Source organism: Mesoplodon mirus (assembly GCF_964341445.2).
Source record: "Mesoplodon mirus genome assembly, chromosome: 5".
NCBI classification, from domain to species: Eukaryota; Metazoa; Chordata; class Mammalia; order Artiodactyla; family Ziphiidae; genus Mesoplodon; species Mesoplodon mirus.
This window is the reverse complement of record NC_138980.1, coordinates 117,074,293-117,098,762: the sequence shown is the minus strand read 5'-3', so window position 1 is coordinate 117,098,762 and position 24,470 is coordinate 117,074,293. Positions and strand designations below refer to the sequence as shown.

General features: G+C 37.0%; 1 protein-coding gene across 3 annotated transcripts in view; it reads right to left on the bottom strand.

Annotated features, from left to right (window-relative positions):
* EDIL3 (EGF like repeats and discoidin domains 3) overlaps positions 1–24,470 on the bottom strand; it is a 438,162-nt gene that overhangs the window by 233,946 nt on the left and 179,746 nt on the right. For 2 of the 3 annotated variants that reach the window (XM_082623484.1, XM_082623485.1), the window contains one exon: positions 4,856–4,984. The exons of the other annotated variant lie outside the window; for it this stretch is intronic. In XM_082623484.1, coding sequence (XP_082479610.1) covers positions 4,856–4,984 — 129 coding nt within the window. The remainder of the gene's footprint in view (positions 1–4,855; positions 4,985–24,470) is intronic. 3 annotated transcript variants of the gene reach the window in all.

Here is a 24,470-nt window from a genome sequence, read left to right as displayed (position 1 = left end):
AAAATAATAATTACCTCTTAGAATTAAGGATGTAAGAGAGGAATTCTTATAGAAAAGCATAAAGTTCCAAATTAGGCTTCCCTCCCTGCCCTACAACTCATTTTTTCAAAAAAAAAATCACAATTAAAAATTTTTTTAAGAGAAGGGAAAAATTAAAGACCAATAGGAATCCCCATTATATTTTAAAATATTCATCCATTAGGAATTTGTTACCCTTTAGGATATGTAAAGTATGTTCTAAAATGTTTCATCTTATTCTAACAAATATCCTATTTAGGGAAGCAGGGCAAAGGATTATTAATTCTACTTTTTATAGACATATTATTCCCAGCACATAATACAGTGTGAAGTTCTCAGTAAGTGTTTATTGAATTGAATTGAGTCATTAGATGAAAAAGCTGAATCAAAGAACCATTAAATACTAACCAAGTCTTCATCAATTGATCAAGATAGAACTGCATCAAATATCCAAGCCTGATCCAGAATTCTTTCCCTAAAAGCAAGTTTACTCCTGTATAATTTGGAAATTAAAGGTCATTCTTTTAGCCAGTAGTCCTCAAGCTTGGTGCACCTAAGGACAATATAGATGCTTTTAACTATATCCAGGGTATCAAGGAAAGATTGTGATTCAATAGGGCTGAGGTGGAACCAGATTCTAACAAGCATCACCTATCAGAAAATGCATGTAACTGCAAAATATGTAATTAATCCAATTAACAGTGATTGTCAAAACAGCAAATACCATTGGCTAACTCTGAGAAAAGTGAAACATGTAATTTTAAAAAGTAAAATGACTCATGTCCCCAATAAATATTTGTTGAATGTTTGAATCCATTAGTTAATAGTATAAAATTAACACCAAACTGGTTTACAATATTTAGCATAATATACAAAGAGGAAAATTTTAGATTCTGTGATTTTTCTGGCCAACTTTCTCAGTTTGAACTTTTTGGCCAACCCAATAAAAGGAATTGAAGGTTGCAGAGCTGTGCACAGGTAGGGAGAATGCACAGAATGCCTTAAGTAGTAAGATAGGCAAAGAATTCTGAGAATGAAGAAACAGTCCTTCCCTAAGGCATTAGATTTGTAACTAGGCAACAAATAAAATATGATTACTTCTAGCCAGCCCAAAATGCAGCTCCCACCAGAAAAGTGCTTGCTTAAAAATGCCTTTCAGAAGTCTAACCTCTAGACAATTTTGGTGTTCAACTCATCTTATAATTTACATCTTATAATTAACACACACATGTATGTGTATATATACATATATGTACATATACATATATACACATTATTACATATATATGTATATGATACACATTAATGTATGGTATTTTAAGAACATGTATAATTTGATAATTCTATATAAAAATCAATACTGATCATTATTAGTTATAAAGTTAAAACCTCATGCTATTTTAATTACCAAAAAAGCATTTGTAATGGCTAAAATCCAAAATACTGACAATAACCAATGCTTGTGAGAATAGGAAACTCTCATTCTTTGCTGACAAGTATGCAAAATGGTACAGCCACTGTGGAAGGCAGTTTGGCAGTTTCTGACAAAACTAAATGTACTGTTACCATAAGAATTACACTCTTAGGTATTTACTCAAATGGGTTGAAAACTTATGTCCACACAAAAACCTGCACATGAAGGTTTATAGCAACTTTATTCATAATTGCCAAAAATAGAAGCAACTAAGACGTTCTTTAATAGGTGAACAAATGAACACACTGAAGTACATCCATAAAGTGGAATATTATTCAGTGGTTAAAAGCAAAAGGAGCTATCAAGTCACAAAAAGACATGGAGGAAACTTAAATACATACTGCTAAGTGAAACAAGTTACTCTGAAAAGTCTACATAGTATATGATTCCAGCTACATACTGTAGGATTCCAACTGTATGACATTCTGGAAAAGGCAAAACCACAGAGACAGTAAAAAAAAAAAAAAAAAGAAATCAGTGGTTGCCATGGGTTGGGAGTAGAGGGAGGGATGAACAGGCAGAGCACAGATTTTTAGGTTAGTGAAACTATTTTGTATGAGGCTTTGGTGGACACATGCTATTATGCATTTTTCAAAATCCATAGAACTGTACAGTACAAACAGTAAACCCTAATGTAAACTATGGACTTTACTTAATAATAATATATTAATATCAGTTCATCAACTATAACAAATATACCCGATTAATGCAAGAAGTTAATAAGAGAGAAGACTAAGGAAGGGGGTTATATGGGAACTCTGTACTCTCTCCTCAATTTTTCTGTAAACCTAAAACTGTTCTCAAAACCAAAACCTAATTAAAAAAAAAAAAACATATGTAGGTAATATTAATGCTAGCACTGGAAACATTTTTTCTAATTTGTAACATACTGATAAAATAGTTGTTAAACTAAACCTATTAACTATGTATTTGTCACTCCTATATCATGAAACATAAAATTCTTTAACTATTTAGCATATTCCAAAAGATATTTAATTCACATTCTGTCATATAGAACTAAATTAATAAGCCCTGCTATAATTGGATGTCTGAAGAATTTTTTTCAATTCTTTTCCCAAATAAAATGTTCATATCATACTGGTCCATCTCTGATTTTCACTATAGTTTTTATTAGCAAAAAATAATAAATATTTTGCCTATAATGCATTGTTATGTAACTGAATGCAGAAGTTGCTACCTTAACCTATGAGATGACTAGTTCTAGCTACTGAAAGCCTTGTGCAATTTTTCTCAAACTTCGATATGTGTGGGAGTCAACTGGGGATCATTTTAAAAAACAGATTCTGATTTAATTGGTTTGAGGTGGCACCTGGTAACCTGCATTTCCAACAAGCTTCCAGGTAATGCTGATGCAGGACTACACTTTGAGTAGCAAGGTTCTAGAGTATATCTAGGCTATAAGATAATTACCATTGTGAAACACAAACCCAAATCCCTAGCAATTCTTGCAAGGGACTAAACAGCTGCTTTTTTTGGTTCTCCCACCTGGAAAAGCTCTTAGGGCTTCCAGCACTTCTAAATTTGCTTTCCCAATATATAATCCTTTTCAATTTTATCTGTAAAGAGGAAGACCTGATAACCTTTGTACAGTAAACAAGCTACCCATTTAGTCATAATACTCTCCTAGCTTGTATGAGCCAGACATCATTTATTTCTAGTTCAATTCCTCTGTTTATATGTCTACAAGCACAAAAAGGTCAAGTGACTGGCTCAGGGTCACTTATCCAATAACTTAGAGGTCAGGTCTCAAATCCAGGTCTCTGATTTCAAATCCAATCCCTTTTCCTCATTCTCTGCTGCTTCTAATAGTGATGTACTTCAGAGAAGAGGGACCAGTTTGTTTAGACCACAAAATCCCAGTTCTAAATTGAATCCCTCAGCCTCCAGCTTCCCATAAACCTTAAACATAGGTTTAAGGTGTTATAGAACCTTGAAGTCTTGAAGGAGGAATAGGATATTGATCAGAGGGAGGGGAATAGGGGAATGGCGAATGTCCTAGCGTGAGTAATGAATATATAAGCCATGAATACTAGAGTGATGATTAAGACCGTGATGTTAAGAATGAGTAAGGCAAAACTGGATATGTCAGACAGAGCCAGATTTCCAATCATCAGCAAAAACTGTAGAGTGCATCCTGGCTCTGAGACTTTGAGAATATTGTGTACTTTCCTTGAGACCTGCAATGGCCAGGAATTTGTGGAATTTCTGTAGAAGCCTGTTAGAATACACATAATACAGCCTACTGTAATACCTACACTGCTTGTAACTGTCTCTAAGGGCTCAGATCACCAACAAGGGACTGAGAAGCTCCTGATTTTCGTCAGGCTGAGTCCAAAGTCACCACAGCTGATTTTTCCTTATTGTAGCATCACTGCTCAGCCTTCACACATGAATATCTCAAAACATCTCTGGAAAGACAGAGATGGGAGCCCAGAATCTTGGCTGCCTTGACATTTACCTAACCACCTGAAGAGAATACTACTAACTTATTGGCAAAGCTTTGTGACATAGTGTCAGAGCAGCATCCAGAGGAAGACAGTCTGGCAACCCCACTTGAGCCCCCCAATCAAGGGCTGCTTGCATAGAGCACACACACTTACAGAGGAATCCTCTCTTGAAATGAGAATAGAATTTTCATAATGGGATGCTGTCCAGTGTTTAGTGGCAAGGACTGCACCCAAGGTCATATCATCCTAACTTTTTTTTTTTCCTGTGCTGCAGGGCTCTAGGGTGGAGAGTGTAAGAGTATACAAAGGCAGACTTTTACTGTTAGAAATCCTTAGAAGGAGAGTAATGTTGAGCCATACTTTTAAGAAGAAATCATCACAAGTGGACATATTTTGTTTAACTTCAGGTTAAATAAGAACAAGCATAAACGAGAGATATGCAGATAGCACACTTGTTGAACTTACAAAGATTTTCACACTAAAAATGCTGACATGTGAGAAGGAGGAAACTGGTTTATAGATAGGGCAGAGTGGGCAGTTTTCTTTTCTGGGTATCATCTCTGAACTGAATCAACAGAATAATGTCTAGGAAGCTTAAGAATGCAGCTTTAGGACAAATGTGAAAGAAAGAAACACATATCAGTTCAATATAAAAGCAGCATTTTGCAAGTATGGCTGAACAACTATGAAAAGGGCCAACACGCCTGGGAGTATAGAAACACAGTCTAGGAGTCAGTGGGGAATGTGCTGTATTCAGTGGGAGAGAAGTAGCATTAGCCAATGTCCAGGGTTCTTTGCTGCTCAAAAATTCTATCATTCTACTACAAACAAGAATAATGACTTGTATATTTTGCAATCAATGATAGTAAAAGCACAGTGACTGTGGATGACTTACTGTGCTGACAGTGAATCCCATTAAATCCTCGGGGACATTTACAGACATAGCCTATGAATGTATCCCCTCGGTATGCTTCACTTATTTCACAGGTTCCTCCATTATGGCACGGATTAGGAGTGCAGGGACCTGAAAGATAGAAAAAGAATATTGCTGCATGATGCATATGCTTTAAAGTAGACATTGGGTCAACATTTTGCAATTAATAATTTTATAGAGGAAAGTGTTCTGGATATTAGTGCCATAGGAAATGTAGTAGTTATGGGAGTTCTAGAGATCAATGGCCTGGGTTTGAATCCCGGTTTCATCACTTTCTAGCCATGTGGTCTTGGACGATTTATTTAACCTCTCCTTACCTCAGTCTCATCTTCTGCTGAATGCAATACTAATACAATCTACCACAAAGGGGGATGATAGAGATGAAAAGAATTCCTACAGGGCTTCCCTGGTGGCACAGTGGTTGAGAGTCTGCCTGCCAATGCAGGGGACACGGGTTCGAGCCCTGGTGTGGGAAGATCCCACATGCTGCGGAGCAACGGGGCCCGTGAGCCACAACTACTGAGCCTGCACGTCTGGAGCCTGTGCTCCACAACAAGAGAGGCCGCGATAGTGAGAGGCCCGCGCAGCGCGATGAAGAGTGGCTCGCTCTTGCCGCAACTAGAGAAAGCCCTCGCACAGAAACAAAGACCCAACACAGCCAAAAATAAATAAATAAAATTTTAAAAAAAGAAAGAATTCATACATATAAAATACCCAGAACGGACACATATGAAAAACTCAGAAAGTATTAGCACTAAGTAAAATATTGTTATTAAGGTCTCTGAATTATAACATCTCTTCTGCATGTTTAAAAAGTAATAGTGAATGGCAATTTCTAGAGTCACAAACACAGAAGAGTTTTTGTATCCTCCTGGTGAAAGTAGCATAAGCTTTAAGTGACTATAACCACATGGGTCAAGTGGAGTGGTGAGCTGGTTGCAATAGTTTTTTCGACTATCTGTGAGCTCGTGGTGGGGCATACTTCGGGAGAACTACAATTTTTGCCAATGTATAGGAAGTAGCTCATCGAAAGTTGCAAATATAGAGAAGAGACACTGAGAGTTATTTTTAAGCTTTGAGAAAGTAACTTCACCAGAGTGACTGGTACTGTGAGAGTCAATAGGATTGTGGTGCTCCACCTCCCTTGGAGAGAACCAGCTGCTGGCACGGTGGAGGTGTAGAGCTGGGCCAGTCCTGCCTGACCCTGGGACTCCTCTACTGCACATTCTTTACTCTGGGGTGCCCCTTTGGTATGGCTGAGATTTTTTCAACTGGCATAGCATCCAAGGCTTTTTCTTTGCAATATTCCTTCATTCCTTTTCTCCCTTCAGAGTTGACAGGCTTGTGTCACAGTCTGAAGGCTCATCCTACCTAATCTTGCTCTCTCCTGTTTGTCTATCACAGTTATTCCGCTCCCCCCCCCACAATAAATCTTTTGCACGTCTAATTCTGTCTTATATTGTTAGTTGGCCTCTTGGAAGATGCTAATTGACTCAGGGCAGAATCCAGATTAGAGTTTGTGAAGAAAACTTGAAGGAAGAAAAAGTTCTCCCTGGGAGATGAAGAAAGGCTAAGCAAAATATATAGTATTCTCTACTTTCTTGCCCCCCCCTTTTTTTTTAATTGGAGAGACTAGAACACACTTATGTGAAACAAAAATCGCTGAAGAGAAAGTTAAGATGTACATACTAGAAAAGGCAAGCAAGAGTAATTAAACCAAGTGTCTGACTCTGTATGTAGAGATAAATTCCTGAGTCTGGAGGAAGATAAGAAGAAGAGCGAGTGGTTTCAGCAGAGACTAGAAAGTAGGTGAAGGTGTTGGCACAAGAATGGTGATAACCAGAGTCAGCTGGGTGGGGGCAAGGCTATTAAATAAGGGGTCCCCAACCCCTGGGCCATGGACCAGTACTGGTCCGCAGCCTGTTAGGAACCGGGCCGCACAGCAGAAGATGAGGGGCAGGCGAGCGAGCAAAGCTTCATCCGCCACTCCGCATTGCTCCCTATCGCTCCCCATAGCTCCCCATTGCTTGCATTACCACCTGAACCATCCACCCTCCCCACCCCTGTCCGTGGAAAAATTGTCTTCCATGAAACAGGTCCCTGGTGCCAAAAAGGTTGGGGAGTGCTGTATTAAAAGGTCGCAATAGTGAATGGCTACCCAAGTGTGGGTCAAAGCCATTTAATAACTTGATGAGAGAAAAGGAAATTCACCATCATCACAAAGTTGACAACAGAAAGCACTCAGAGTTTGGGTAACGCTATCCTGCAAGACTTCATAATTCTATCATCTCCTCCAGTAGCTGTTTGACAGTTTCTTCCAGTTTAAAATTTCATGAAATTCAATGGTTGTAGAATCTAATAAAGATATTTATGAAATAGGCAACAATGTGGCAACTCTGGTGTCTAGATCCTCAATTCTTGGTAGGGCTGACTTTCAAAGAGTGAAAAGAAATCAATGTACCTGTGATTTTTCTTCAGATATCTTCATACCAATTAAAAACAATACATTTATTCAAGTAGGTAGTTTAGCGCTATGCAGTACTTGTCAATTAGACCAACTAACACCTGTCCTTGAGGTGGTATGTTGTAGATGTTTGAGACAGGAAGAAGGTGTTAACACCAGTGGTCATTTTTTTCCGTCACGAAGAGATGCAAACCATGTTACAGAATCCCTCCGTCATTCTCTTCTTTCTCACTTTCTATTTCCTCCCTCCTCTCAAATTAATCAACATTAACGATGCCTGACAACTTACAAATTCCTTTCACATAAATAATCTCATTTATTCCTCCTAGCAACTAGATGATGTAGTTGTCCTTACCATTCTCTTTTACCTTTTTCAAAAACTTAAAGACAGAAAGATTAGATAATATTTCCCAAATGAACATCTACGAGTGATGCATTTAGGTCTCAAGCTAAGAATCTGTGATCCTAAAACCTACATTCTTTACAGAATCAACCAACTGGGGAGGAGTGAAAGAAATAAAAGTGACATTAGAGGGTTGACTCATCAGTTCACTCAAAATAAGAAAATACATGACTTAGATTTTTTTATTAACTGATAACTGATAGCCATGCATATAATTGCCAAAAGATATTAATAATTATAGCCTAAGAATTATATAATTTTGAACAAATAAGGAGCGTTTGAGATCACCTAATCCAATATTTCAATTTTACAGATGAGGGAACAAGCCTAATAAGAATTCAGTGATTTCTCAAAAATAAAAACCAAAAACCTCAACTAATATGAGGAATGTTGAGTTTAAGGAATTCTCTCTAGTAGGAAAAAAGTTATTAAAACCAAAAATGATTAAGCTATTTCTGACCCCTCAAGAGAGTGATATTATTTATATCAGAAAGAAAATAAATATTTTCCATGTTCCCTTCTACTTACAGAGCTGGGTGAGGGAGGGATAAAAAGCAAACAACTGAAATAGTAAGGCCTCTGCCAGTCCTTGGGAGCAGTTAAAGCTGTGATTATGAGGAAAGTGGTCAATGGAAGTCACTTGGAAGAACAAGGAGCAAATATGAGCCTGGAATAGATGACTCTGTTTACTCATGCTTCCTGCATCTCTGGAAAAGTAGAACTTGGCTAGAAGCTGAGGATGAGTTAGTGGCTCTGCCTTATAGAAGGAAGAACTTAGGGATGAATGGGGACAACCCAGGAGGGGAGACCCCACAAGCAGAGATGGAAGTAAATTTCAGGGAGCGAGGAGGGTCAAGCAGTATGCTGTGAGGCTGTAATATGGGAAGAAAAGTAGCTGGTAGGAAACTGTGATGTCTAAAATTCAGGTTTAAGTTGTTGGCACTGCTGCAATGTGACCTGTCTCTGCTGGACTATCCAAATTGACAGTCAGACCTGTGTGTGGTATTGGGGGAAACCAAGGGGAAAGAGCTGTGCTATTCATCTGGCTCCTCCTGGCAGAAGGGAAGAAGTGTTGCAGGACACGACGCCTGAGGGACTCAAGAATCCAGTGGATACAGGAACCTGAAGACCGAGCTGACAGAGGTATCTAGTCCTAGACACTCTAGATATTTCCTGAGGGCACAGGCAAAGTCTGCCCAGCAATCTTGGTGCAGCCTCTGAGATTCCCCAAAGATACGAGCTAGAGAGTTGCAGCTCATTTTATTTATACCCCCAAAGACATCATGACCTCAGCTGACATCTGGGTTTCAGAAAAAGATTATCTGTTACAAAGGTTGTAGCTGCTGTTATTTTTCCTACTCTAAGAAGTTCAATGATTTTCATTTACAGGGCGAAGATGAGGTAAGGCAAATGGGGCAAGGATTTAACCTTTCTAGAGTGCTTTATACGCTAAGCAACATGAAATACATAGTATTCTTTATGATGCTCTGTAAGAACATATCTTTGTTCTACAGGCAAGAAAACAGGTTTGAGCAGAGAGGTTAAGTAACATGTGTAACTGCAAAAGCCAAGATTTTCTTTAACACATTCTGCCCGACTACAAACCCAAGCCCTTTCCATTAAGCCACACTTCCTGCCCTGTTGAAGATCTGTAGATTAATATGTTAATCTTGACAGATGCCTACAGAATCAGCATGCACTCACTAAGCACATTCCTATAAATAATATAGGACTCCAAAGGCTTCCTAAGTGGAAATATTTCAGAGTATTTTCAGCAAATGGGTCAGTGTGTTAGATATTATGAATATAGAGAGGCTCTGCTATGCTAACAGTACTCCACTTCAGCTATGTTTGAAATCAACTGTCAAACGCATTTCCCCCTATTATTTTGCAATAATATATTTGGTATGTGTATACTGTTGCTTATACTGTGAAGATAAGAAGTTGACCCTGCCCAACATACAGATTTTTTTCTTTTTTGTCCCTAATAATTATACCATGAAACTGATGTTATATGCCTTGTATACATTCTTTTGGAGAACTCACGGTAGAGTGTTGAAATGACTGGTTACATGATACTTTTCTCCATTAGACTCTTAATTCTCTGTGGTAAGAGTCATGGTCAGCACACAGTAGGTTTCTGATAATTTTTTAATAAACAACGATATGGGACTAATGAGTGATAACCATCATATCTTTTGCGGGGACCCCATTAAAGCTTACAAGGTTTATAAGCTATACGTCTTTTGGCATTTCAACTGGTAATTAATTACGATACTTTCTGTAACTTTTCTAAACCTTTTAAGGTTCAAGTCCTTTAAATTCATAATTAGTTTCCAATATTTTTTGTCTCTAATGCGGTTTAAGCTCCTAGAGTATTACATTTGTAATATTATTATAACTGTAAATAACAGATCATTAGAATGTAAACTTTTGCCTAATGATTATACCTGTATCCTAATTCTTTGGCAAATATATGATCAAGAAAAATTTAACATCATATAATCTGATTAATAGTGTTTTAGTCTCCTAATTTAATAATTCCTGTATAAAGAAAGACATTCACTTAAAACATTAGCAAAAAGAAATAATGAGAAAACAACTTAGTACATAAAGATAAGATAACAAATGTAGCCCAAGTTCTCAACTCACAAAATTTTCTTGGTAGCCAAAAAATTTTATGTTTGATGTTAAATAATGACAATTAAAATATGTATCAAGAGTTTCCAGGTTTCTTTCCCCAGATGATAAGTGAGCTGGTCATCTGAGAATTAGACAGCCTAGGAAACTCTTGTGTTTTTTAAGTTTTCCCCCGCATCCAATAATCTTCTCTATTTGGATACTGAAAGTAAGTAGGTATTATTTTAAGGTCTTGGCACACTGAAAAATAATAACGATCACCTATAGCATATACCATTGCTTGTACTGTGAGAATAAGAAAGAAACTGACCCTGACCTTGCTCAACATAGAGGTGTTGTTAATTTGTTTTTTCCAGTTAAGCTTAAATAACATTTATTCATTAGGCATCTATTATGTGCTGAGTTCTGCTAGTAATTTGTGATAAATGTTTTGAATGGAATTGTCAGCAGCTGGATGAGGACGCTAACAACAAAAGAAAATACTTAGTGATCCAGTTTATGTATCTCATTTTTTAAACGTAGTTTTAATGGCTATCTTTCACTGCAAATATACTATGCTCAGTATTAACATTTTTTAATTTATGTAATGGTTTCTGAAAATTTAATTCTAGAATTTCCTTAGTGATAATCATATTAACAAATGTTTGTAATATGGCCACATTCTTAACTTTTGCTGCCAAAACTTTGGAATATTTAGGACACCTCATATATTTTTTTGTAACATGTCAGTGCTAATCTATAACTTATACATCGCTTTGAAAACAATTTAAAAGCAGAGCAAAATTTGAAATCCAAGTAGTGTTACTGAACCACTCAGAGCTTGTAAAAACGAGGGCCATCTCAATTCATTTCCATTTCAAAAGTCTGCTTCTTTTTGTATTACAGGTGTACAGAAGAAGTATACACAATGGTGGTTATGAGCTTCAGTTCTGATTAGTGTTCATAGAAGTTGAAATTATCTGATTAGACAACACTTGGTAATGTCATTCTTTTTTTTTTTTTTTTTTTTTTTTGTGGTACGCGGGCCTCTCACCGTTGTGGCCCCTGCCGTTGCAGAGCACAGGCTCTGGACGTGCAGGCTCACCGGCCATGGCTCACGGGCCCAGCCGCTCCACGGCATGTGGGATCTTCCCGGACCGGGGCACGAACCTGCGTCCCCTGCATCGGCAGGCGGACTCTCAACCACTGCGCCACCAGGGAAGCCCGGTAATGTCATTCTTAATGAAGGTATAAGCGGACTTGCAAGATACCAGAGGCTTCAGGGAGTTTTAAAATCGATAACGCTGTAATACTTTTGTAGGTAATCTTTAAGTAGCTCCTAACAAAATGGGGGCAGCATATGATCAATATTAATGAACAATTGAAGTCAACAGCATGCTTTTTAGGCATTTTTATGCAATTTCATATAAATATGTCAACAAGATTAATTGCTCACAAAAGCAATAGATCTGTATATGGTTTGCTGCTTTTCTGCATCTACCTTCTCACAATTCCAACAGTAGAGAGTTGAAGTGATTTCTATATGTGTAACATGGTTAGCTTTTCACACATTTAGAGACTATGCCCCACATCATGAATTCCTCATGGTGTGTAAGCAGATTATTAGAACGTAAATAGGTTAACACTGTCCTGTGACAATGTGTACACAGACCTGGTCAATTTTACAAATTACATTCTCAAAACACTGGCACTTAGATATTAAAAATAAATGTACATTTTAGATTATGTAATAAGGAAATGCCAGTAAGACTATTGCAAGAGCTTAGTTTCACTAGTTGTTTTAGTAATGCAAGCAAATAGGAAGAGTTATGACCCAAAAGTTCACTCCAAACTCTCGTCTTAAAAACACGTTAAAATTCTATCATAGTGTTGCTTTTATATTTAATAAGGTTTGAACATTTTGGCAGTTGCCATTTTGAGCCATTGCCACTCTATTTTAAACTAGTTGAAAAAGAAGGAGTTATTCTGGGAATGTTTACATGATTGAAGCTTTCATTCCATTTTCAACACTAGTTGATCCTCTTCCTCTTTTCTACTCCTCCTTTTTAAATGTAAATTGTAAATTCAGCCATTTGAGGAAAAAACTCTCAATATTTTCTGGGTATTTTGTATATGTATAGAGAGGTAAACTATAAATAAACCTAAAACACTCCATCTAAGGGGAGAATCAGCAAATTTAACAAATTGTTCCTTAAATATAAAATACTTGAATACATTATGAAAACTGAAATCTGAGGCTAAAGAGAGATTTTTTTTTTTTAATACCTATTGAAAAACTTTCTCCTCGAGAATTAATGCTGGACTCTCTTCATACATAACTGTCTAGAGGAAGGCACTGAGATGACTAGTGGCTACAAAGGTGTTTAGGGTTCCTGTGTTAGTTTCCCAGGACTGCTTTAACAAATTGCCACAAACCTGGTGGCTTCAAACAATAGAAATTTATTCGCTCACATTTCTGTAGGCTAGAAGTCTGAAATCAAGGTGTGTCGGCAGGGCCATACTCCCTCTGAAGATGCTAGGGCAAAACCCTTCCTCATCTCTTCCAGCTTCTGGTGGCTCTTGGCGCTCCTTGGATTGTAGCAGCATAACTCCAATCCTTGCCTCCATCCACACATGCCTTCTTTCCTGTGTTTCTCTGTGTTCTCTTCTCTTCTTATAAGTATACCAGTCATTGGATTCAGGGCCCACCATAGTCCAGAATAATTTCATCTCAAGATCCTTAATTACTTATATCTGCAAAGCCCTTGTGATGGGCTGAATTATGTTCCCCCCAAATTCATATGTTGAAGCCCTAACCTCTAGTATCTCAAAATATGACTGTATTTGGAGATACAGACTTTAAAGAGGCAATTAAGGTGACAGGAGGCCATAATATGGTCCCTAACCCAATCCAATCTCCCTTATAAGAAGAGGAAATTTGGACACACAAAAGAGATATGAACGATGTTCCAATACCAGAGGAAAGGCCATGTGAGGACAAAGTAAGAGGGTAGCTATGGACAACCCAAGGAGAAAGGCCTCAGGAGAAACCAAACCTGCTGACACCTTGATCTTGCACTATGAGAACTGTGAGGAAATGCATTCTATTGTTTAAGCTACCCAGGCTGTGGTATTTTGTTTTGGCAGTTCCAGCAAACTAATACAGACCCTATTTCCAAATAAGGTCACATTCTGAGATTCCTGGTAGACAGGAATTTTGGACAGGTACTCTTCAATCCACTGTAGTCCCTAAGTAGTTGTTTCTTGTAGCAATGAAGCTGACTAAGGAAACCAGAGCCCTTGTCTATTCTTAGAGTTGGCTGACAAAGCACTCATATTTATCAACAATTAACACCTTAGCTAAAACTAATTTCACTTGGCTCTCATCACACAGCGTGGTAAAAAAATTGATGATTTTGGAGATCAGGAGAGCAGTTAAGTTTGGAGCAGTGCCTAGGAAGAGTGCAGAAGTGGCTATTTAGGTGCCATCAAGGAGGACCTGTCACTGTACGATTGAAGAAAATACTGAAGAAAGAATTAAGATTTCTTGGGGTTGATCTTTAGCCATTTACTCTAGTTTAGAGTTGGGCTTACCAATGGTAGTATGTTTTTTACGTAGCCAACACTCTGAGGAAAGCCATTATGCACATTATTTCTATAAACACATGTAATCATTTGAGTGACAATAGTTGATAAGTCCTCTTTTCCCAATAAATAGATATCTTATTAAATATTAGTATGACTTTTAAAAATTATTAACAAAATATAGCAAGAGGAGCTATCATTTACAAAGTGATAACTATTACTATAGCTCCATCTTACATTTCTTCCTCTGTCCATTCATCCTGCACTGATGCCAAAATAAGCTTCCTAAACTACCACGTCAGCTCAGAATATTTTATTACTCAAACAGAAATCTGTCTCATTAGTCTGTAGTCACAATGCATATACATTTTTTTTAGTCCTTCAAAACATGCTGCCTGTTTTGGGACATCTTTTACCTAACCAATAATATTTGCTTCATGATTGATTATGTGATATAATCATTAACAGAACAATATGTACTGAACACAAGACAAAAGATAATGTTGCCCTTTGATTTCCTTTCTAAAATAAAGGACGCTAATTCTATAGAAGCCTTTTATAAACTACTGAATGCTGTATAAAATTAAGTAATTATTACTGTTGAAGCTAGTAACAGAAGACCCAAGTGCACCTTGAAATCTTGGGTCAATAGGATAAACATTTCTAAAATCTACAGGAAACATGGATATCTAAAGTATGGACCATCATGATAATCAATGTCATGTTTTCCTTTTTTTCAGATAACCATTAGAGTAAGAGAAGGGATTTCCTTGTGAAAATTCCTATGAAATTTTAGAAACCATAAATGCAATCCAATCTAATTGAAAAAATGGGCATTCAATAATTTTTGATTAATCTAGGGGGGAAAAATCTCTTTCTGCTTCCAGTGATTGTAATAAGCCAGCTCTGGTTATTGCCAATAAATCATAAGAATTTCTCTCTAATTCCTTAAAAAGCCCTTTAAAATCAGGGAGCTGTTTCCAAACAGAACTCAGCAAATCACCTGTTTGAAAAGTACATCTGTCAGAACTCACATTGCATGCAATGCAAAATATAATTTGAGCTCCAGAATACACATCAGCAGGTGGTGCAAAGTGGTAAGATACCATTCAAGTTTCCTCTTCTACATGTCAGTAGGATGGGACATGGAGTAAAGACAGAGGAGAGACCAATGTGTTTCTGTTATAAGCAAATATCTGAGCCCAGGTTTCAGGAGCATCAAGCAATCTCACTGTTTCGAACGGTGTCTCTAAGCAGCTACAAAATTTCCATGTTCTTCATCAATCTTCCTCTGACAGCTCATCTTTTTCAGGCTTCTACTGAACTTACCGCCTGTACTGCATGATTAGCATCTCACTGTATACTGCTTCCTTCTCTAATTATTTTATGGGTCTCTTTTGTATCCCTGATGAGATTATAAACACTCATGCACAGGAACCCCTACTCCTTGTATTTTTTTTTATCCCCACATATGCTGATAAAGTGCTAGATACTCTGATGTTGCTTCATAAATATATGATGATTGACTGAAAATTAGTATTAATTTTAGGAATAACAGCATATAATCTAAACTACTTTTCATAGTCTATAACAAAAACCTAAAGTTTAGAGGTTGGTTGCATTTTCATTTGTAGCCCTTTCTCATCCACACCTAGCAGGTTGCAACAATCCAATTTTAAGCCTGGAGCCAAGCTCAATTTTGTTTGCTGAAGGCTGGGGCAATTTGTAAAATATCAGATTGTGGATAATCTTTTAATTACAAATAGGTATTAAAAGTAGGTGCACTCTTTCCCCAAAACTACAGCTCTTTCTTTTGAAATTTAGCAAAGTGGCTTTGATTTTGAAGGCAATGACAGGAGGAGGGGGAAAGGATTTCTGTTTTTACTTTTGGAATCTGCCCTCTGTGACTGCCATCTTAACCATGAGGCAGTGAGATCCCTGTAGCTCAGGGATCCAGCTACACTCAGATGGGAAGAACACCTACCCAGACTGCACAGATGAGAATACTGAAGCACAGCTGGACAGGCAAGTTACTGTTTGGACAGCGGCCTTAGGTCTCGCATGTGGCTTCTTTGTGGCAGACTTGAGAAGGCATGAAACGAAGCAGGCATGGATTCTGGCAGGCTGGCCATCTGTTCCTTCACCCACTGTGATAATTTGGTCTTGTAGAATTTTGTTAAGTGAGCATTAAGTAATGACCATGTCAAACAGAGTGTGTAATGAATGCTTCTTAATCACTGGATAAAAGCTTAGGGGATGCTTGCCCAAACACAGAAAAGGTCACCAACACAAATGAAGAATTAAAAACAAGAGAGCAATGAGATAGATGCAGAAGAGCAATAATTAACTTATTTTCCATTTTCACTTTTAATCATATTGAATCCATGTCAAATGGATATTGAATCCATGTCAAATGGAAGATAGGGGTCTCATAGGGAAGCTAGGTAATAGCATCATAGTTCCTACTATCCCGCTATGCATGTATCAAACTCAGGAAGAATTTTACAATAAAGAAAACAGGGCTTCCCACCAGTGGTTGAGAGTCCGCTTGCCGATGCAGGGGACACGGGTTCGTGCCCCGGTCCGGGGAGATCCCACATGCTGCGGAGTGGCTGGGCCTGTGATCCATGGCCGCTGAGCCTGTGCGTCCGGAGCCTGTGCTCCACAACGGGAGAGGCCACAACAGTGAGAGGCCCGCGTACCGCATGCATGCATGCATGCATAAATAAATAAATAAATAAATAAAATGAAGAAAACACACGAGGGGATTTATCATCCTGACCTGAGTTGAAAGCACTATGGTTTCAGTCATTAACACCAAACCTTTCCAAATAATTCTCCAGAATAAGACCAAGTAGTCACTGATTGGAAAAATACTTTCTGTATTTTTTTTTTTAAAGATCAATTGAAATATCCTATTCTGAGAAAGCACCTTTTTGCAAAGTCATAAAACTTTTTAATTCTCCCAATGGAATGATGTACTAGATAGACTGTATTATTGGGACGGTCTCCTACTGCCTGGAATTCTGAAGTCCATACGTTTAGACTAATCTTGGATAGTCAGTGTTAACTCCACTGTTTATAAAAATGAACCGGAATGCTTTACCTGATTAAGTTACCATCTTATCACCTAAAGAAGATAATATCTATTCCTAATATTCTGCTTATATGGTTCCCCAGCTCAGAATGCCTTTCTTCACCTTACTGTCTCTTCAAAATCTTTCCTTCCTTCCAAGACCTCCCCAAGTTTCATAACCTCCATTAATTTTTCCCTATCATTTATTCTTATTCTCTTCAACAAATTTTTTTCTGTTACTCTCTATTATAGTCATTATTTCATTCATTCCTTCATTCATCCTTTCATTCACAGAATTATTCAGTTCATATTTAGAGCTCATACTGTGTTCCAGACACAGTGCTAGGTACTAGGGTTATAATGGTGAGCAAAACAGATACTCTTTCTGCTCTCATATAACTTCAATCAAGTGGAAGAACTGACACCAACCAAAAAAATCACATTAAAATATGTAATTTTTTAATGAGTCATGAAGGCAAGGTATACAGTATCCTGAGAACCTATTAATAGCAGGTTTCCCGAGGAAGTTACACATAAGCTAGGAACGAAAATCCAAGTAAGAGCTAAAGTAAGGAAGGAGATGAGTTTTCCATTCACAGGTCTGTGGAAGGGTCTTCAAGGAGTCCAGTATAGCTGGAGTAGACAGAGCAAAGACAGAGATAGATAGGGACCAGATCAGGCAGACTCTCAAACACCATGTTAAAAAAAAAAAAAAAAAAAAAGAAAGAGAAAGGGCTTTATGGGGATACACTGACATATTTAAGCAATAGGATAATATGATTGGAATTTCAATTTTAAAGATAATCTGTGTGCTATATGGACAATACTTTGGAAAGTATCAGCACAGATGAAGGCAGACCAGTTAGGAGTCTTCACTCTAGTCCTGGTGAAGCATGATGGGAAGCCTGGATTAGAGTGGTGGGCTGGGGGATATGGAAAGAAATAGACAGATTTGAGAAAGAAGGGTCAAGGATGACTTTCGTGTTTCTAGATTTCACATCTCAATGGTGCATGCCATTCTCTAAGACAGAAGTACTGGAAGAGGGTCTAGATTGGAAGGGAAGATCATAAGTCAACTTTTGGATCTGTTATTCAACAGGAGGTATCAAGAAGGCAGAAAAGAGTATGGCCTAGAGATATAAATGTTAGTGTCCCCAGTATAGGTGGAAATTAATGGGTATGGATATAGCCACCTATGGAAAGACTAGAGATAATACGGAGAATCGAGGACCAAGACTCAAGATATGCCATGACTTAATGGTTGGATAGAAAATGCAATGTTCAGAGAAAGCAACTGGAGAGGTAGGAAAAATATTAGCAGGAAATCAAGTGAAATGATTATGGCACTTAACATATTGCTTTACATTATTAATAAACTATTTAACATGTATACATTTTATAATTCTGAGTAGATGTTAAGGTTCCAAAAACATGAGATTTCTGTTTTACACTTCTTTTATAACCCACTCGGTGTTTTATATACCATTTAGCACACAACAAATCCTTGCTGGATGGATGAAAAATGTTCACAACTCTATGGACTGAATATACTGGCAAAGTATGTTAGGGATTTAAGTGACATTATTCTATACCAAGAGGACATTCTGGTAAATCTTTTTGCTTATCTAGGGAGTCATTTTCATATAACTACAGGAAAAGTCAAGTTGGATAAACTGCCAATACTTTTTGTTGCTTCCAAAATAAGGCTTATTAGGTCTATAGGAGTAAAAAATTTTTTAGCAATCTCAATTCCTTTTAGAATCCACAAGAGGAAAAGAAAAAACATGGAGAACTAAAAGAGTGATATGAAAATGAAGAAAGGCAGGAAAAATACATGTTAGAAAATATACATGTTTTCCGATTTACCTAAAGGCCTTTGGCTGTTTTTGATTTTCCATGATCTCTCTGGCGCTACTCTCAGTGTTGTACTGTCATTTCACTAACCTTAGAAATCCTTTTGTGTAACTACACTTCTAAAACTGGTTCCCATAAGATCATTCTGACAAGAGAACCCAGTTAATACTGCCATAGTATTAGGTTGAGAAAAACCTCTATAAAGATTTGCCCATAGGCATACAGACTGAAGTAAGTCAGAAAGAGAAAAACAAATACTGTATGCTAACACATATATATGGAATTTAAAAAAAAAAAGGTTCTGATGAACCTAGGGGCAGGGCAGGAATAAAGACACAGACGTAGAGAATGGACTTGAGGACACAGGGAGGGAGAAGGGTAAGCTGGGACAAAGTGAGAGAGTGGCATGGACATATGTACACTACCAAATGTAAAATAGATAGCTAGTGGGAAGCAGCCACGTAGCAGAGGGAGATCAGCTCAGTGTTTTGTGACCACATAGAGGGGTGGGATAGGGAGGGTGGGAAGGAGACACAAGAAGGAGGGGATATGGGGATATATGTATACATACAGCTGATTCACTTTGTTATACAGCAGCAACTAATACAACATTGTAAAGCAATTATACTCTAATAAAGATATAAAAAAAAATGATTTGCCCATAGGGATAAGCACTGTGTATGTAAAAAAAAAAAAAAAGGAAAGCCATTTAAAAATAATAACATCACACTTTATGTAAAGTTCTTGTCTGTTTGCTTCCTAGTAGATGTGAAAATGTAGCAGGCAGTTAAATATTTGAGAACTCTGGAAATCCACTTAAAAATGTGTATAACAATTTACTATCATTGCAAACCCAATTAAAAATGTTGAGCTATTAAACACAATTCACTTTCTAACCCATGAGCAAAAGTATTAAATGTATGCAGTACAGATCTGCATTATTATAAAAATCTTTATTTCCACTTTTCCATCATTATGCGTTTAAATTTGTAAATTCCGTGTTACATTAATCACATGAACATAAATAGGCAATTTTTAGATAGAGAGCTATGGCAATCACTGTATTCCCTATAAAAGAAATCATTCCTGCTGATAATTTTGTGGTGAATTTTGTTAAAATCTGACTATAGTTCATAAAATGGTAAGGTTTCCTTCACAAAAGTTATTAGATGTTTAAGCCCTTCTCAGCTTTATCAAAATAATAAAAAATTAAATACTACACTTTAATAGCACCGTCTTTGGACTCTGACATTGTACTCAATACTACATAGAATATGGCCATATAACCATTAAAAGAAGTAGCAATAACCCATGTTTGACTGTACTGTGATTTAATATTTATAGTGTTTTCATGATCCAAATAAAGTATGCTGATTAAAATGATCATGATGTCACCATCTGGATAGAAAAAGAAGCTGAGGTTCACATCTTCAGTATAAAATGCCTCAGGTTATTTCTGCCTATTGCACTTTCTTATTTCCAACACAATTTCTGTTAGATGAAATATCATAGTGAAGAGAAATTATATGCAGTAGTCAATAAATGAATTAGTCAATGAATGAATACCTTAAATAATTAATTCAAGAAGTTATTACCAACATGCTATTTAAATATAGTAGGTCTGAAATTTAAATACATTAGGTCATTCTTTAAGGTCAGCATATCAAATATAAAAGATTTTCAGAGCAACCAATAATTTACTAGAAGTGACAAGAACGTGTAGCTGCTACTTGGTCAATGTGGTATGGCTTTTAGTGTAGTTTTTCCTGCAAAAAGCCTTTTAAAATAATTTAGGAGTCTGATTGAAGTACGTAACAAACAATGAAGAGATTCATGATTGTTTATTTAGTGCTTCAAAAAAATCAGTTGTCAATGTACAGACATGGTAATTTCCAAAGAAGCAGCTAAGCAATGTCTTCACATCATTGTACAAGATACTATGGAACTTTGATAGGAAACACATGCTGAATTCTAATGAAGATTGGCAAGCAGCAAAAATGTCTCTAATTTGAGTATTCAAGGATAGCCACATTGTTCAAGATTAAATACATTTTAGATGTGGACTCAGGCTCACCCTCATAACTGTAGTAGGAATGTTATTACACTGTTTTAATATTTTTCTGAATAAAATAATTTTGACCATGATTTATGTCATTGAACTTGAGATGGGGGCTCCAAATTTTCCTTGATCTATGTGCTAGAGGGGAACCTGAAATCTTGAGACTATCAACTCTTTACACAGAAGCTACCCTAGTGCACCTCTGGGCTAAAAAGTGCAGTCTTTGATTCAGACACTTGTGCTCATCAGGCCTCTCAAATTCGCTAAGAGGAGGTCCTTCTGAACTCTGCCTATGTTGCCCCTTGGAGCATAAAAGGTGTATATGCCTTTACCCTGCATCCAGCTCATTAGGAAATGCTACTGGTTCTATCTTCAAGTTATCACTGAGTGGCTATAAAGCCAGGGAACACAGATAAATACTCATAACAAATGATATATTGATATTATTGTACAAAACAATGAAATAATTTGTGTCTATACGGCCCCTGTTGCTGTATTGAACAGGCCAATCAGGCTTCCACTTCAGGAACTTTGCACCGGCTCTTCCCTCAACCTAAGAAATTCTTTTGCTAACTCCTTCACCTCTATCAAACCTTTGCTCAAAATGATGTTACCTGTTTTCTACTCAAAATTGCAAACAGTAACTTTACCCCCAATATTCCTATTTCTCCCTTACTGTGATCTAGTTTTCTCAAAAGCATTTACCACCTTCTAATATAACCTATTTATTTTTATCTATCTATCTCCCTATCTATCTCCCTATCTATCTATCAACTATCTTTTTGGTTTTTGCTTATTGTCAGAAAGCCCCCTTGTTAAAATATAATCTCCATGAAGACACAGAACTTTGTTTTCTTCACTTATATAACCCAAGTATCTGTCAATGATATATGCAGAATATTTTTGCTGACTGAATATTGCATTTAAGTGGCTAAGTTTTCCAAGTTTTCATCAGGAAACAATATTAAACTTATTAAATACTGATCAAGGCTGGATTTAGCCCTGCATTATGCCAAAAAGGCCATTATCTATGTACATGGAATCATTCTGACAAACAAAAAAGTGCTTTTATAGGATTATTTTTGCTGTAATCCCACTGACCTACATAAAAACCAAACAAAATGAACAAATGAAAAAAACTTTCAGGAAAAAAAAAAAACCCACCCTGCTTTATTTACTGTGAGGATTCATGTTATCCAGGATCCAAGGAGCATCTCTGAACTTAAGACCAATAATAGTTTTCTTTTTCATGAGTGAGAAATCTAGTTTATTCTTATGAACAATTTAAATTTATAACATCATTCAGTCATCAGAAACTTATTAGGCAGCTGCCATGTGCCAGACACTGGGTATAATGAACAATATCAAAAACAGCCAATGACCACAAGAATCCTGTATACCAAAGAAGATTACAGACAAGTAAGTAGAAAACTTCAATATAATGAATTAGGTGCTAATGTATGGCAAGTACAGAAAGCTCTGGGAGAATGTAGGGGGAATACCTAATTCAATATCGGAAACTCAGTATGATATCTTATAATAATGAACATTTAAAGCTGAGATCCACAGGATGAATAGGAATAGGCTGCTAAGGAAGGTAGGTTATAGCCCTCCAGGCAGAGAAGGGCTTTATCATGCATGAATACTCAAAGTAAAAAAAAAAAAAAAAAAGCATGACTAATTTGTAGAACTGAAATAAATACAGTGTCATTAGAGCCTGAAGTGCAAGAGGGAAACTGGTAGGAGAAAAAGTCAGATGGATTAGCAGAGCCTAATTATGACAAACCTCACAAGTCAAATAAGGGATTTAGACTTTATCCTGAAGATAATGGGAAGTTAAGAGTCTTAAGCAAAGAATGACTAATCAGATGCACACAAACTGAATGTGTAGGATTAGCTACTTGATGGCTTTACCAAGGGATGATTTCTATTTCCTCTACAAACTGTACGTCTGCCTCAATAGTAGAAAAGATACAACCTGCAGCCACTATGGAAAACAGTATGGAGGTTCCTCAAAAAACTAAAAATAGAGTTGCTATATGATCCAGCAATTCCACTCCTGGGCATATACCCAGACAAAACTATAAATTCAAAAAGATACATGCACCTCTAACTTCATAGCAGCACTATTCACAATTGCCAAGACATGGAAACAACCTAAACATCTATTAACAGATGAATGGATAAAGTGGATGCAGTATATACATATATATATATATATATACACATACACACTATAGAATATTACTCGGCCATTAAAAAGAATGAAATAATGCCATTTGCAGCAACATGGATGCACCTAGAGATTATCATACTAAGCGAAGTAAGTCAGAAAAAGAAAGGCAAATACCATATGTTAACAATTATATGCAGAATCTAAAATATAATACAAATGAACATATCTATGAAAGAGAAACAGACTCACAGACATTAGAGAACAGACTTGTGGTTGCCAATGGGGATGGGGGTGGAGGAGGGAAGTATTGAGAGTTTCGGATTAGCAAATGCAAACTATTATATATAGGATGGATAAACAACAAGATTCTACTGTATAGCACAGGGAATTATATTCAATATCCTGGGATAAACCATAATAAAAAAGAATATGATAACTGAGTCACTGTACAGCAGAAATTAACACAACATTGTAAATCAACTATCCTTCAAAAAATTTTTTTAAAAAGATAGTGGGAGGTAGTGTGATAGGAAACATAGCAGAAGACTTTTAAATAGCAACTTGTGGGGCTTAGGAGGTATCTGAGGAGGCAATCAGAGGATCTGTAGGTAGTACTGATGTTCAGTTGATGCTGAAGACTAGGAAACTGTAATGGCACCATTCTCTGCATGACATGACATTTCTTCTGCTGAGAGAAAAGAGAAGGATGATGATACCCTTAATCCAAAGTTAGGAGCTTTCTAGTTGTATGCGGCTCAGGAATGGCAAGGCAAAGGAAATGAAAATGCGTGCAAGAGAGTGTTTTTGATGATGGAACTTGTGGTCTTTACTAGTAAAAGGAGGGTGATCAGGCTCTAAGGAGATGAAAGAGAAGGCTGGAGTAACACAGGGATTGGAGGTTGGAGATCAAAGAAAAGGTGTAGTTTAAGAACTAAATTAGTTCTGGATCTGAAAAAAAAACAGGTAGTACTGAGTTAAGTCACATCATAAAGGCATATGCACATTTTGAATATACGTTTACAAAATGTTAGAGACCTGTTAAAGATTACCAACATACTGAGCCATTCTTGACTTGATCAGAACGAGTAAAAGAGAATTAGCACGGAAGTAACATTCTATGTAACACTGTGTCATTCAGGGTTATTAATGTCTTGTTTGCCCACCAAGCTCATCCAATGACAACCAGCAGTAAGTACCATACTTTTGGAAACATTGTGTTAAGACAAAGGACATTTCTGGGAAGATGCCCAGCATGTCATGGAATTTGTGTGCCGTGGAATGGGGCTATTCAATTTCCAGAACAAGGTGAGCAGCAGAAATTTGGATGTGACCAGAGTAAG